General features: G+C 39.5%; 1 protein-coding gene across 1 annotated transcript in view; it reads left to right on the forward strand.

The window, feature by feature from the left end:
• The window catches only part of GABRG1 (gamma-aminobutyric acid type A receptor subunit gamma1), a 90,512-nt gene that overhangs the window by 47,968 nt on the left and 25,856 nt on the right, over positions 1-16,688 (forward strand). The window contains exon 3 of the mRNA XM_086407694.1: positions 2,417-2,484. Within this exon, the coding sequence (XP_086263820.1) occupies positions 2,417-2,484 (68 nt within the window). The remainder of the gene's footprint in view (positions 1-2,416; positions 2,485-16,688) is intronic.

Here is a 16,688-nt window from a genome sequence, read left to right on the forward strand (position 1 = left end):
ATCACTATTTAGCAATCACAAAATATTTACTATAGAGTGTATTAGTTAACCATATAATTCAGTAAATGTTTAAAAGGCTGAACCATGCTACACATTTTGATAGAATATAAGACTATAGACATTTAAAGACTAACTCAGAAAGCACAAATGGCTGCGTACAGATGAAGTTCACAGTGGTGGCTATATAGTATACTCTGAGAATTAGATGAAAATACACCTTTCCTTGGAGCCAACTGTAAACAATCCAAAGGAATATTGTTAACAAGGGAAGAAGGGGGTGTATATACACTGATTATGCTCCTGATAAGAATCAGACCTAGAGGTAGATGCTTTACATTCATCACCTCCTTTGATCATCATAACTGTGCTTCAAATTCTAGTATTGCTGGGACTGGTTTATACTGGCTCACAATAGCCACTAATTACATATTGTCCCCACTCTGCACTCAGTGACTTCACAGTGGTATCTCTACATCAGTTATTGTGGGAGTATTTGCAACATTGAAATCAGCAAAAGATACAAATCAGGGCTTTTTACTCATCTCTAAGAGTAAGCTTGGTAACATTTGCTAGCACACCACTGATATGCACTAAATAGATTAACAGGTTTCCCAGGTGGCTTGGCAGTAAAGAATTCACCTGTCATGCAGGAGACATGGGTTTGATCCCTGGGTCGGGAAGATCCCCTGAAAGAGGGCATGGTGCCGGGGACCAGCCCCAGCTGATCCAGGGTATTCGAAGGAGAGATGGCGTAGGCAAAGATCAGGAAACAATTGCTTAATTAAATGTTAATTAAGGATATAAAGAGTAATAGAATGAGGATAGCTCAGTAAAATTCAGTGAAGAAAAGAGGCTGAAATAAGGATAGCTCAGTGAGGAAATTCAGTGTAGAAAAGAGGCTGAATAATTCAGCCAGAAGGTAAGAGAAAGAACGACATGGTGAGACCAAGTTTCGGTGAACAAGGCCCCGCACTTTATTTTCCAAAGTAGTTTTTATACCTTAGTTTATGCATAGAGGATAATCGGGGAAGGGGTAGAGTCTTGCAGCAAGCCAGGCTTTCTTCCTGCAAACTTATCATATGCAAAAGCTTAGGTGATTTGCATCATCTTCTGGCCCGGAGGCCTGTTAACATTTTAAGACCCTTTCTTCAGAAAACTTATTTTTCTCTAAAGGTGATTGGTCAGGAGCCACCCTCCAAAAGCATTAGATAAAGTTGCATTCCTACAGAGCAAAGGTATGGTGGGCTATAACAAGAAAAAGAATTAACTCAAGGGTCCCAGGTTACAAACATTAAAGCTACTACTTACACCAATTATATTAATCAATACACTGCCAGGGACACAGCAGGTAAGGGATATGGAAACTTAGCAGCAAACATTGGCCCAAAAAGTGAAAATCCTTCACCAATACAATTTCTAATCAATCTTTTAACTACTCAAAAGAGTCTGTGTTTAGACAGTTTAGAACATCTCCTGCCTCTCACAGTAGGGAGGCTCTGAACGATCACATGTGGCCGGAAAAACCTATTCAGGCAGGCTAGAGGATTTCCAAAGGAGTTTGTAGGTTAAACACTGTCACACCCAGGAATTATTAACTGGAGCTGTAAGCTAACTCTTTTTTCAGAGAGGTAGTGGGGGACAGCCCCCCGTAAAGTCAGAGGTGTAGGTGAAAGCACAAAGCAGAAAGTAGGCAGACTCTGCTCGAGAATTTCCAGGGGGACTCTGAGGCTCGATCCCGCCTTTGCTTATGCCGAGCCTCCTTCCTCATGACCTTTGTCATGGGCGGAGTTCCTCACGCTGGCTACCGGCAGTGATAGAATTCCAGTTGAGCTATTCCAGATCCTGAAAGATGATGCTGTGAAAAGTGCTGCACTCAATATGCAATATGCAATATGCACTCAATATGCAATATGCCGGCTCCCGGCAGCATGGCAACCCACTCCCTCTTGCCTAGAGAATACCATGGACAGAGGAGCCTGGCAGGCTACAGTGCATGCAGTTGCAAAGAACCAGACACCACTGAAGTGACTGAACATGTGCACATGCACAGGCTTACGTAACAGTATTTAGGCTCTAAAATCCATCTGGTCCTAAATTCTATAACTGTTGCAGAGTAAGTCATCTAACAACTTTAACTGAATTAACTTTATTAATTTTCATGGAAGGTTTGAACAGTTTTAACATTTTTAGGCTATGCGCTGAAATATTTTTAGTCAAAAATGGTCTTTTTTAGTTACATAATTGACTTAAAAGATGGTTGTGTTTATATAATGAATCATGCTCCTTCATTTCATAGTGCAAAATGTTTTATAACTAAAATGATAAAGTATTAACGATTAGTAAAGACTTATTTAAATAAGATTTAACACCACCTCTGATTATATCTTTGAACATTCTTTGTATTGGTATTTTGCAGTGAGGCCCACAGTAATTGAAACTGATGTTTATGTAAACAGCATTGGACCAGTTGATCCCATAAATATGGTGAGTTATGATATTAAAAATTATTATTTGCATAAAGTTCTTGAGTACATACCACAGCAATAGAATGAATATGTGAGCAACTTCTGAGAGCTAATTCTGAATGAGTTCGGGGTGAAAAGGTGAAGTGATTTTCCGGTTGTGCATAGGCTGACTCTAAGGTATAGAGATGACTTTGTGGACAGCAGAGTCATCTTTTGAGATTGGGAATATAGTCACATATGCCCTCAAATGCTAAAGGCACATTCAGGAGGAACTGTCCAGCAATGATTTGGATTTTAAGTTCAGGGAATAAGTTGATTTGGAGATGATTTGGAAATAGATATAAATTGAGAAAGGAAGAAGAATAAGCAGTATAAGATATAGCTTGAAGCCTTGAGAAGTGATCCAAGGGAGATACATATTAAGAAGAACACAGATCTGACAATCAGATGGTAAATTGAGGCCAACGTGTATAAACTACAGGTGGAAAAACAGAGAAGTGCAGAAAAGGGACATACTCAGAAAAGTCAGTGGGTAAGAGAAGCAGGGAGAAGATGGTATTAAAGTATCTGAGGAAGAAAAGAGGATGAAGAAGAAGGAATTAATAAACAATTGTCTATGTACATGAGAATCCAATGATAAATGAATTAAATTGGGCCTACTGGTATTGGCTAGATGGTACTGATTCTCTCAGATAAAATTCAGAGGAATGCTGAAAGTAAGAAAAGAATAAGAGCTGAATCATATGTCTGCTCCAGCCTCATAATTGGTCTCATACCCAACTTCTTGGCACAGAGCCCTGAAATACAGGTTCACAGACATGAAATCATATGCTGATTTCAAGATGATGGAGATTAAGTGGGAATGCAGGTTAATTTTATGAACTACTATTTTGAGAAAATTGACTTACACTGTAACTACTATTTTAAGAAACTTGACTTAGAAGAGAATGAGATAAGAAGTTGGTGGTAGAGAGGGAAGAGAGTGTAAGAGAACTATGGGCAAGAGAGAGAATATGAAAAAATGCCAAGGGAAGGTCATTTAGGCTAAAAATTAATGTAGAGTGAATAGTTTTCCTTACCATTAAAAAGACATAATTAACACCTACAATACAACCCATAGACGTTATTTAAAGTAGATTGAAAATGTACTGATCCGAACCCTAATAATCCCATTTCTGAGTCAGACTACTTGTTGCTTTTCAATGGGTTCTATCATGTTTTATTTTCATCTCCTTTGATGGACACCCATGTTAGCCTCCCAGGCTGCCGTAATAAAGTATCAGAGACTGGATGGCTCTAACTATAGACACTTATGTCTCAAGTTCTGAAGGACAAAAGCTAAATCAAGGTGTCAGCAACTTTACTTTTTTCTAAGACTTCTCTCCTTGGTTTGCATATATCCGCCTTTTTGCTGAATCACATAGGCTTTCTTCAGTGCATCCACTTCCCTTGTGCTCTTTGTGTATCCAAATTTTCATCCAAGTTTCATCCAAATATCCAAACTTTCCCTTATTATAAGAACAGCAGTCAGATTGGATTCAGGTCCACCCTAACAACCTCATTTTAACTTAATCATCTCCTTAAAAGCCCTGTCTCCCAAAACAGTCATACCCTAACGTATTGGGGTGTTAGGCCTTCAGCATATAAATTGTGGGAGGACACCATTCAGTGCATGCTGCAGCTGCTGCTAAGTCGCTTCAGTCATGTCTGACTCTGTGCGACCCCATAGATGGCAGCCCACCAGGCTCCCCCGTCCCCGGGATTCTCCAGGCAAGAACACTGGAGTGGGTTGCCATTTCCTTCTCCAATGCATGAAAGTGAAAAGTGAAAGGGAAGTCGCTCAGCTGTGTCCGACTCTTCACAACCCCATGGACTGCAGGCTACCAGGCTCCTCTGTCCATGGGATTTTCCAGGCAAGAGTACTGGAGTGGGGTGCCATTGCCTTCTCCGAATTCAGTGCATAATACCATGCAAAGATAATTTTCTAAGGCTTTGATGATTTTTCTCCCCAACTTCATTTATTCATTATTACAACAAATTGTCCCTTTATTCTAGTCTTAACCATTTTATAATTGAATGTTATTGTTTAGTCATTGTCCTGTCTGACTCTTCTGTGGCTCCATGGACTGTAGCCCACCAGGCTCCTCTGTCCATGGGATTTCCGAGACAAGAATACTAGAGTGGGTTGCTATGTCTTACTTGAGGGGGATATTCCTGACCCAGGGATCGAACCTGCACCTCCTCTATGGGCAAGCTATTCTTTACCACTGAGCCAATGGGGAAGCCCTTTATTATACCTGAATAACCATCATTATATACCTAACAGTTATCAGTGTCTACTTTGTCCTATAGTATTACAGTCATGATCGGTTTTTCTCTTAGTCAACATGATGTTCATGTGTTTGTCATTAACTTTCACAGTGCCTATATTGATCACCATAGTGGCAGGATTCTCTCCACACAATAATGGACATCTTTGTTGCCCCAATGCAAATGAATATGAACTGGCTGTGGATAAGTTGAATTTGATAATCTGAAAATTGGAGCCAGCTCTCAGGGTAAAGGGTTGACGCAAATATTTGTCAGGGATTAGCTAAACCTCTGAGGAATTGGAAGGTCTGAAAGTAAAGAGAGAAGGAAAAAGAAACAATATCAGACCTTGAGGAATATATACATTTAAGGACCTGTAAGATGAAGCTGAGATAGCAAATTAAACTGATAAGTTGACAAGAAAATGAAGATAAAGCAAGGGAAGGTAAAATTTGAAAGTGTTTTAGTTTTCCTTCTAACTCCAAACAAATTTGTATACAACCACTTGGTTTTCATAAATATAAAGAAGTTTATATAGCTGTGTGTATTAATTTAACATTATGCAAATATAAGATTTTATAAAGTAATGCCTTACTAAGATGTTAATTTTCTCTTTAAAAGAATCTTAAAATATTCAGTCTCTACTAATACTTAGGCAAACCCATTTAGGGATGTGGAAGTCTAAATTTTCCTGCATTGTGTATTTTTTATTTGAGCCCTTTGTCTTCAATTTGAATGAATTCATTAAAGAAAAAATGAGGTTATTAAAAAGAAGTAGAATTCAAGACTGAATTAGTATTCCAGAAATACTTTCACATGAATAGCTATCAAGAGACTTCTGTGATGATATTCTTGCATAAAAGTTTCATAGTATTAAATATTTAGTTTCCAGTGGGGCAAATCACACACTTGTAACCTTGGACAGTGATAGTTTTTTTTTTAAAGCTAATTAAATGAAATTACTATTAAAATTGGTGATACTAAAGCACATATAAGAAAAAAACTAGAATATTTAATAGTGTTTATTAAAACAGAAGCATGTCATACTAGGAACGAAGGAACAGTTTACAGAGAAAACTATTTTAACTAAACAATGCAGGAACATTAGAATTCAGTTATTATAAAATGAATAGAATTGCTTTGACTTGAATAGAATTAAGCAAGCAAGTCTTTTCCCCCTCTTAACTACATAAACAACTTAAGGTACTGATAAGAATCAAAGCTACTATATAAGTTTAATAATTTTACTTTTTCAAATGAAATAAAATATGGTTTGGTACAAAATGCTTTTTTTTTTCAAACTTGGCTGCATAAAATAGTATCTGTAGATTATTGGTAAGACCTAAAACAGTATCATTCTATGATCATATGTATCTTTCTTTTCTTTTTTTTTAAATTCAAGGTTAGGTTAATGGCTTCAATCCTGGTGTCACTGTCAAACATTGGATATTCAATAATTGCATGTTAAAAGAATGAATAAATTAGTCAATAAATAGATTGTCCCATAATTTTTATTTTGAAAATTTTAGTGCAAAGTGAGTAACAGATGCAACTAATCAGAATTGAAAAAAAAAAATAATAACTTGGAAAGAGGCCATTCAACTATGCATGCTCTAATTAAAACTATCTAAATGTAAACAGAAAAAAAAATACAATAAAAAATGAAGGCACAAAATGTTAATAGAGGTTATTAGACTGAAATTAAAGTATTTCATCCTCTTAATTTTTCAAGTTTTGAGGAGATTATGTGTTTTCACTCTTTTGAGTAAATATCTCAGGGTAATTAAACAATTGCAGTTATCCTCTGGTAGCACATATAACAGCCAAGGGTTATGGGAATTCCCTGAATAAAAATCAGTGAAAGCTCCAGTGAATCCAAGATGATATAATGGGTATCTAGCAATGGCACCCCACTCCAGTACTTTTGCCTGGAAGATCCCATGAACGGAGAAGCCTGGTAGGCTGCAGTCCATGGGGTCGCTAGAGTCGGACACGACTGAGCGACTTCACTTTCACTTTTCACTTTTATGCCTTGGAGAAGGAAATGGCAAACCCACTCCAGCGTTCTTGCCTGGAGAATCCCAGGGACCGTGAGCCTGGTGGGCTGCCGTCTATGGAGTCGCACAGAGTGGGACACGACTGAAGTGACTTAGCAGCAGCAGCAGCAGCAACACAAGAGGAGTAAGTACAGAACAGTAATCATTGAAAATTACAGCTATAGTTTGGACGTGGGTTTCCCTGGTGGCTCAGACGGTAAAGCGTCTGCCTGCAATGCGGGAGACTCAGGTTCGATTCCTGGGTCGGGAAGATCCCCTGGAGAAGGAAATAGCAATCTACTCCAGCACTCTTGCCTGGAAAATCCCATGGACGGAGGAGCCTGGTAGGCTGAAGTCCATGGAGTCGCTAAGAGTCAGACACAACTGAGCGACTTCACTTTCACTTTTCACTTTCATGCACTGGAGGAGGAAATGGCAACCCACTCCAGTATTCTTGCCTGGAGAATCCCAGGGACGGGGGAGCCTGGTGGGCTGCCGTCCATGGGGTCACACAGAGTTGGACACGAATGACTCGACTTAGCAGCAGTAGCAGCAACACACTTATACAGCCCAATATTAAGAGATTATCAGTATAGGTACTTTGAAAGTGTCAGATCAGAGAGAAAAACAGTGATAAAAAAACTTCTCAAGAACAAGATCCCAAATCATGTCTATAGAATTTAACTTTATATCATTGTAAATGCCAGGGTCATAGGTCACATGATCTGAGACTATGGTTCCTAAGCTGGATAGATTCTTCAGCCTTGAAATTTTTATTGGTTATGGTACTGGAGACAGGGCTGAAGAATGAAGGCACCAGTTATAAAGAGGGCAAATTAGAAAGAAGCCAGGGCACCAGCTGGGCTAGATTCCAGAGTAACTACCTGCTGGAGTGACAACACAGGGAAGTTCAGTTCAGTCCCTCAGTCTTTGTGATCCCCTGGACTGCAGCATGCCAGGCCTCCCCTGTCCATCACCAACTACCAGAGTTTACTCAAACTCATGTCCATGGAGTCGGTGATGCCATCCAACCATCTCATCCTCTGTCATCCCCCTTTCCTCCCACCTTCAGTCTTTCCCAGCATCAGGATCTGAGCAGTACACAAATAGGATTTATTGTATTTAGCAAAAGACAAGTTGTTTTCTTTCTTGCCAGTATAGAAATATTTAACAATAATGCCCCCTTTCAGGCTTTTTTTTCCAGAAAAGGAAAGTTCAACTGTTCCCTATAAAAGTATAAATAATCTTAAAGCATAGGTGAACTTATAAAAGTTATAAACATTAATTATTATTGCATGGAAATGAAATAAGGTGGATAAGAGATTTTTTTAGTAAAGAAGTTTTGTTCTATCATTTAAGCAGAATGGGCAAGCATCAAATGTCTGTATAGAAGGTGCCTGAGTGCATGCTAAGTCTCTTCAGTCGTGTCCAACTCTTTGTGACCCCATGGACTGTAGCTTGCCAGGCCCTTCTGTCCCTGGGATTCTCCAGGCAAGAATACTCAAGTTTGTTGACATGCCATCCTCAAGAGGATCTTCCCAACCCAAAGATAGAACCCTGGTTCCTGCGGCTTCCTGCATTGTAGGCAGATTCTTTACCACTGAGCCACCATATAGAGGGTGGTGGTTTAGTCACTAAGTCAAGTCCAACTCTTTGTGACCCCATGGACTGTAGCATTGCCAGGCTCCTCTGTCCATGGGATTTTCCAGGCAAGAATACTAGAGTGGGTTGCCATTTCCTTCTCTAGGGGATCTTCCTGACACAGGAATGAACAGGTGTCTCCTGCGGCTTCTGAATTAGCACAGATTTTTTTTTTTTTTTTTTTTTTACCACTGAGCCACCTGGGAAGCCCATGAGGTATAGTTAGAGGGTGAGGTATATTTAAATAATTCATTTGAGAATGGTGAGAACTGACTTTTAAGATTTTTTTAAAATTTTACCTTATTTTATCAAACTCAATTTTTATCATTAAATCCCTAGACATATAACTTTTGTTTAACCATTCCAAATATACTGAGAAAGCTGGTGCTTGGGGAGAAGTTTTTTCTTCGTGAATCATGAATTTCTTTCAAGGAGCACATTTCTTTAGCATGGTTCATACAATTGGTCATGATGTTCTTGCTGCTACTGCTGCTAAGTCGCTTTAGTTGTGTCCGACTCTGTGCGACCCCATAGACAGCAGCCCACCAGGCTCCTCTGTCCCTGGGAGTCTCCATGCAAGAATACTGGAGTGGGTCACCACTTCCTTCTCCAATGCATGCATGCATGCTAAGTCACTCCAGTTGTGTCTGACTCTTTGCGACCCTATGGGCAGCGGCCTGCCAGGCTCCTCCATCCACAGGATTCTCTAGGCAAGAATTACTGGAGTGGGTTGCCATTTCCTTCTCTACCCAATGTTCATAAGTTCTTCCGTTTCTCTGTCTTTGTCTCTTTCTGCCCCTCTTTCTTGGGGTTTCTTCCTCTCTACTCTTTTCCTTCCCATTCCTCTCCTTCCTTTCTTCTCTTTTTTTGTTACTGATGCTTCCAGATTTAAGGAAATAAAGATTTAAACATAGCTTCTAAATATTAAATTAACTCCATGTTTTACTTTTACTATATTAACAGGAAATAGTCACTCCTTGCCAGCTATATTACTTTTAGGAATTATAAAGCAGCAACACATTAAGTTTACTTGTTTCATTTGTGCAACATTTTAAAGCTTGCTACCATAGTTTTTATTTCTTTTTTTGCATATTACATTAAGATTTATTTTTTCATTATATCCTTTAAAGTCAATTTCTTTTCACTGGCTCTATTTTAGGTAACTTTTGACTCAACACTAACAGAAATAAAATTAAAAATTATAAATAGATAAGTGTTATTTTCATCTCTGTGCTGCTTTGATCCAGAATGCTCATTTGCTCCAAGAATAGGAAGTTAGAGTTCTTATAATAAAGAAATTAAATTGACAACTAAACCTGCAAAAATTATTAAAATAATTTATACTATTTCTTAATGTTAAAAAACACTTTAAAATTTTTATTCTATGATCTTATTTGTCTTTTATTTATGTAACACTTCTATTGTGACAGTTGATACATTGATTACTGAGTTAGAAAATATATAGCCTTCTTTGGAGAAGCATAAAACCTAGTGGGGAGGATTAGATAAATACAGAGGACGAAGGGTCAGGAAAAATTCTGTTATAAATCCATACATATTTTAACTTGCAAATGGTGATCCTATGCCATATTTTCTAAACTATTTTTGAATAATATCATGGATTATCATTATACAGTGGTCACCACTGTTAGCTACTATTTTAACATTTTAATAACTTTATATACATGGTTTCCCCAAATACTATATTATTATGCATATTTTTACTATAACATGGTATCTTTCCATGTATTATATCATGGCTATTATTACACTTGCTGCTAAGTCACTTCAGAAGTGTCTGACTCTGTGCGACCCCATAGACGGCAGCCCACCAGGCTCCCCTGTCCCTGGGATTCTCCAGGCAAGAACACTGGAGTGGGTTGCCATTTCCTTCTCCAATGCATGAAAGTAAAAAGTGAAAGTGAAGTCGCTCAGTAGTGTCTGACTCTAGCGACCCCATGGACTGCAGCCCACCAGGCCCCTCCGTCCATGGGATTTTCCAAGCAAGAGTACTGGAGTGGGGTGCCATTGCCTTCTCTGATTATTACAGTTAATTCCTGTTTAAAAATATTAAATATTGCCTCCTATATTAAATATATATTTAATAATTCATTTTCTAATACTGTGGTTAGTCTTTGGAGGTGTCTAATGTTGAATTCTTTTTTAATGATTTGCCTCCCAGCTTAGTTATAATTTTGAGTCCTTTATGTACTAATAGATATAGAATGTTCTATAATGGGCTAGTACTGCTTGACAGTTCTGGCCTCAGGTTAGGATTAGGGGGAAAGTTCTGTCAAAATGTCGTTAAAATCTGGTTTTTAGTTTTGCTTCCTACCTAGCTAATTTAAGGCCCTGTTTCATTTGTCAAATGTTATAGTTAATACAGTTATACCTTTTGAATCTACAGTTTTCACCTCTTTATTTAAATTGAGTTATATGGTACCTACCAAGGGTTTTCAGTGATGAATTCAAAGTTATTAAGCAACCACTTTGATTGTTTCATTTCTTAATATAAAATTTATTTATATGAGGAGAGTGACAAATAGTAATATGTTGCTAATAATATTTTTTAAAAAACAGAAAAACAATGAATAGGAAAAAGCAGTTTAGCACATAAGATGATGATTTATCATGGACTAAAGATCACTTCAAAGGGATAATATTTCACCATTTTAGAAGATTCAATTCAGTTCACTTCAGTCACTCAGTAATGTCTGACTCTTTGCAACCCTGTGGACTGCAGCACACCAGGCTTTCCTGTCCATCACCAACTCCAGGAGCTTGCTAAAATTCATGCCCATCGAGTTGGTGATGCCCTTCAACCATCTCATCCTCTGTTGCCTCTCTACCTCATGCCTTCAACCTTTCCCAGCATCAGAGTGTTTTCCAATGAATCAGTTCTTCACATCAGGTGGTGAAAGTATTGGAGCCTCAGCTTCAGCATCAGTCCTTGCAGTGAATATTCAGGACTAATTTCCTTTATGATGGACTGGTTGGATCTCCTTGCAGTCCAGGGGACTCTCAAAAGTCTTCTCCAACACCACAGATCAAAAGCATCAATTCTTTGGTACTTAGCTTTCTTTATGGTCCAACCCTCACATCCACACATGACTACCAGAAAAACCACAAATTTGACTATATGGACCTTATTCAACAAAGTAATGTCTCTGCCATAATGGTATGGACCTAACAGAAGCAGAAGATATTAAAAAGAGGTGAATAGAATACACAGAAGAACTGTACAAAAAAAGATCTTCATGCCCCGATAATCATGATGGTGTGGTCACTCACCTAGAGGCAGATATCCTGGAATGTGAAGTCAAGTGGGCCTTAGGAAGCTCACTACAAGCAAAGCTAGTGGAGGTGATGGAACTCTAGTTGAGCTATTTCAAATCCTGAAAGATGATGCTGTGAAAGTGCTGCACTCAATATGCCAGCAAATTTGGAAAACTCAGCAGTGGCCACAGGACTGGAAAAGGTCAGTCTTCATTGCAATCCCAAAGAAAGGCAATGCCGAAGAATGCTCAAACTACTGTACAATTGCACTCATCACACGCTAGTAAAGTAATGCTAAAAATTCTCCAAGTCAGGCTTCAACAGTACGTGAATGGTGAACTTCCAGATGTTCAAGCTGGATTTAGAAAAGGCAGAGGAACCAGAGATCCAGTTGCCAACATCCGCTGGGTCATCCAAAAAGCAAGAGAGTTCCAGAAAAACATCTATTTCTCCTTTATTGACTATGACAAAGCCTTTGACTGTGTGGATCACAATAAACTGTGGAAAATTTTGAAAGAGATGGGAATACCAGATCACTTGACCTTCCTCCTGAGAAATCCATATGCAGGTCAGGAAGCAACAGTTAGATCTGGCCAGGGAAAAATAGACTGGTTCCAAATTGGGAAAGGAGTAACGTCAAGGCTTTATGTTGTCACCTTGCTTACTTAACTTATATGCAGAGTATATCATGAGAAACACTGGGCTGGATGAAGCACAAACTGGAATCAAGGTCGCTGGGGAGAAATATCAATAACCTCAGCTATGCAGATGGAACCACCCTTATGGCAGAAAGTAAGAGGAACTAAAGGGCCTCTTGATGAACGTGAAAGAGGAGAGTGAAAAAGTTGGCTTAAAGATCAACATTCAGAAAACTATGATCATGGCATCCAGTCCCATCAGTTCATGGCAAATAGATGGAGAAACAGTGGAACAGTGGCAGAGTTTGTTTTTTTGGGCTCCAAAATCTCTGCAGATGGTGACTGCAGCCACGAAGTTAAAAGATGCTTACTCCTTGGAAGGAAAGTTATGACCAACCTATACAGCATGTTAAAAAGCAGAGGCATTACTTTGCCAACAAAGATCCGTCTAGTCAAAACAATGTTTTTTCCAGTTGTCATGTATGGATGTGAAAGGTGGACTATAAAGAAAGCTGAGCACCGAAGAATTGATGCTTTTGAACTGTGGTGTTGGTGAAGACTCTTGAGAGTCCCTTGGACAGCAAGGAGATCCAACCAGTCCATCCTAAAGGAAATCAGTCCTGAATATTCATTGGAAGGACTGATGTTGAAGCTGAAACTCCAATACTTTGACCACATGATGTGAAGGACTAACTCATTTGAAAAGACCCTGATGCTCAGAAAGATTGTAGCTGGGAGAAGAAGGGGATGACAAAGGATGAGATGGTTGGATGGCATCATTGACTCAATGGACATGGGTTTGAGTAAACTCTGGGAGTTGGTGACGGACAGGGAGGCCAGGAGTGCTGCAGTCCATGGGGTTTCAAAGAGTCAGACAGGACTTAGTGACTGAATTGTACTGACCAGACCTACTCCCATAATATACATTAAGAGATACGTCCAAGGTAAGAGAAAACCAAGTAAGATGGTAGGCACTGAGAGAGGGCATCAGAGGGCAGACAGACTGAACCACAATCACAGACAACTAGCCAATCTGATCACATGGACCACAGCCTTGTCTAACTCAATGAAACTAAGCCGTGCTGTGTCAGGCCACCCAAGACAGATGGGTCATGGTGGAGAGGTCTGACAGAATGTGGTCTACTGGAGAAGGGAATGGCAAACCGCTTCAATATTCTTGCCCTGAGAACCCCATAAACAGTATGAAAAGGCAAAAAGGTAGGACACTGAAAGATGAACTCCCCAGGTCGGTAGGTGCACAATATGCTACTGGAGATCAGTGGAGAAATAACTCCAGAAAGAAAGAAAGGATGGAGCCAAAGCAAAAACAACTCCCAGTTGGGGATGGGACTGGTGATAGAAGCAAGGTTTGATGCTGTAAAGAGCAATATTGCATAGGAATCTGGAATGTTAGGTTCATGAATCAAGGCAAATTGGAAGTGGTCAAACAGGAGATGACAAGAGTGAACATCGTCATTCTAGGAATCAGCGAAACAAGATGGACTGGAATGGGTGAATTTAACTCAGATGACCATTACATCTACAGTACTGTGAGCAGGAATCCCTTAAGAAGAAATGAAGTAGCCATCATAGTCAACAAAAGACTCCGAAATGCAGTACTTGGATGCAATCTCAAAAACGACAGAATGTTCTCTGTTCATTTCCAAGGCAAATCATTCAATATCACGGTAATCCAAGTGCCCTGACCAGTAATGCTGAAGAAGCTGAAGTTGAACAGTTCTATGAAGGCCTACAAACCTACTAGAACTAACACCCAAAAAAGATGTCCTTTTCATTATAGGGGACGGGAATGCAAAAGTAGGAAGTCAAGAAACACCTGGAGTAACAGGCAGATTTGGTCTTGGAATACGGAATGAAGCAGGGCAAAGGCTAATAGAGTTTTGCTAAGGGAACGCACTAGTCGTAGAAAACACCCTCTTCCAACAACACAAGAGAAGACTCTACACATGGACATTACCAGATGGTTGACACTGAAATCATATTGGTTATATTCTTTGCAGGCAAACATGGAGAAGCTCTATACAGTCAGCAAAAACAAGACCGGGTGCTGACTGTGGCTCAGATCATGAATTCCCTATTACCAAATTCAGAGTGAAACTGAAGAAAGTGGAGAAAACCACTAGACCATTCAGGAATGACCTAAATCAAATCTCTTATGACTATACAGTGGAAGTGAGAAAGATTTAAGGGACTAGATCTGGTAGACAGAGTGCCTGATGAACTATGGACGGACGTTCGTGACATTGTACAGGAGACAGGAATCAAGACCATCCACAAGAAAAAGAAATGCAAAAAAGCAAAATGGCTGTGAGGAGGACTTACAAATAGCTGTGAAAAGAAGGGACATGAAAAGCAAAGGAGAAAAGGAGATATACCTATTTGAATTCAGAGTTCGAAAGAATAGCAAGGAAAGATAAGAAAGACTTTCTCAGCGATCAATACAAAGAAATAGAGGAAAACAACAGAATGGGAAGGACTCGAGATCTCGTCAAGAAAATGAGAGTTACCAAGGGAACATTTTATGCAAAGATGGGCTCAGTAAAGAACAGAAATTGTAGGGACCTAACAGAAGCAGAAGATATTAAGAAGAGTTGTCAAGAATACACAGAAGAACAGTAGAAAAAGATCTTCATGCCTGGATAATCACAAGGGTGTGATCACTCACCTTGAGCCAGACATCCTGGAATGTGAAGTCAAGTAGGCCTTAGGAAGCATCACTATGAACACAACTTTTGAAGGTATTGGAATTCCAGTTGAGCTATTTCAAATCCTGAAAGATGATGCTATGAAAGTACTGCACTCAATATGCCAGCAAATTTGGAAAACTCAGCAGTGGCCACAGGACTGGAAAAGTTCAATTTTCATTCCAATCCCAAAGAAAGGCAATGCCGAAAAATTTTCAAACTACTGCACAATTGCACTTATCTCACACGCTAGTAAAGTAATGCTCAAAATTCTCCAAGCCAGCCTTCTGCAATACGTGAACTGTGAACATCCAGATGTTCAAGCTGGTTTTAGAAAAGGCAGAGGAACCAGAGATCAAATTGCCAACATCCACTGGATCATCAAAAAAGCAAGAGAGTTCCAGAAAAAACATTTGCTTCTGCTTTTGACTATGCCAAAGTCTTTGACTGTGTGGATCACAATAAACTGTGGAAAATTCTTAAAGAGATGGGAATACCAGACCACCTGACCTGCCTCTTGAGAAATCTGTGTGCAAGTCAGGAAGCAACAGTTAGAACTGGACATGGAACATTCGACTGATTCCAAATAGGAAAAGGAGTACATCAAGGCTATATATTGTCACCCTAGTTATTTAACTTATATGCAGAGTACATCATGAGAAACACTTGGCTTGAGGAAGCACAAGCTGGAATCAAGATTTCTGGGAGAAATATCAATAACCTCAGATATGCAGATGACACAACCTTTATGGCAGAAAGCAAAGATGAACTAAAGAGGCCTCTTGATAAAAGTGAAAGAGGAGAGTGAAAAGTTGGCTTAAAGCTCAACATTCAGAAAACTAAGATCATAGCATCCGGTGCCATCACTTCATGGGAAATAAATAGGGAAACAGTGGAAACAGTGTCAGACTTTATTTTTCTGGGCTCCAAAATCATTGCAGATGGTGACTTCCACCATGAAATTAAAAGACACTTACTCCTTGGAAGGAAAGTTATGACTAACCTATACAGCATATTAAAAAGCAGAGACATTACTTTGCCAACAAAGGTCCATGTAGTCAAGGCTATGGTTTTTCCAGTGGTCATGTATGGATGTTACAGTTGGACTATAAAGAAAGCTGAGCACAGAAGATCGAAGCTTTTGAACTGTGGTGTTGGAGAAGACTCTTGAGAGTCTCTTGGACTGCATGGAGATCCAACCAGTCCATCCTAAAGGAGATCAGTCCTGGGTGTTCATTGGAAAGACTGATGTTGAAGCTGAAACTCCAATAGTTCAGCCACCTGATATGAATAGCTGACTCTTTGGAAAAGACCCTGATACTCGGAAAGGTTGAGGGCTGGAGGAGAAGGGGATGACAGAGGATAGATGGTTGGATTGCATCACCTTCTCAAGGGACATGGTTTTGTGTGGACTCTGGCAGTGCGTGATGGACAGGGAGGCCTGATGTACTGCGATTCTTGGAGTCACAAAGGGTGAACTGAACTGAACTGAAGTGCCACTGCAGATGATGTCTGCAGCCATGAAATTAAAAGACGCTTACTCCTTGGAAGAAAAGTTATGACCAACCTAGATAGCATATTCAAAAGCAGAGACATTACTTTGCCAACAAAGGTCTG

Source organism: Bos grunniens, chromosome 6, assembly GCF_055505025.1.
Source record: "Bos grunniens cultivar Pamir isolate PY7600 chromosome 6, Bosgru_T2T1.0, whole genome shotgun sequence".
NCBI classification, from domain to species: Eukaryota; Metazoa; Chordata; class Mammalia; order Artiodactyla; family Bovidae; genus Bos; species Bos grunniens.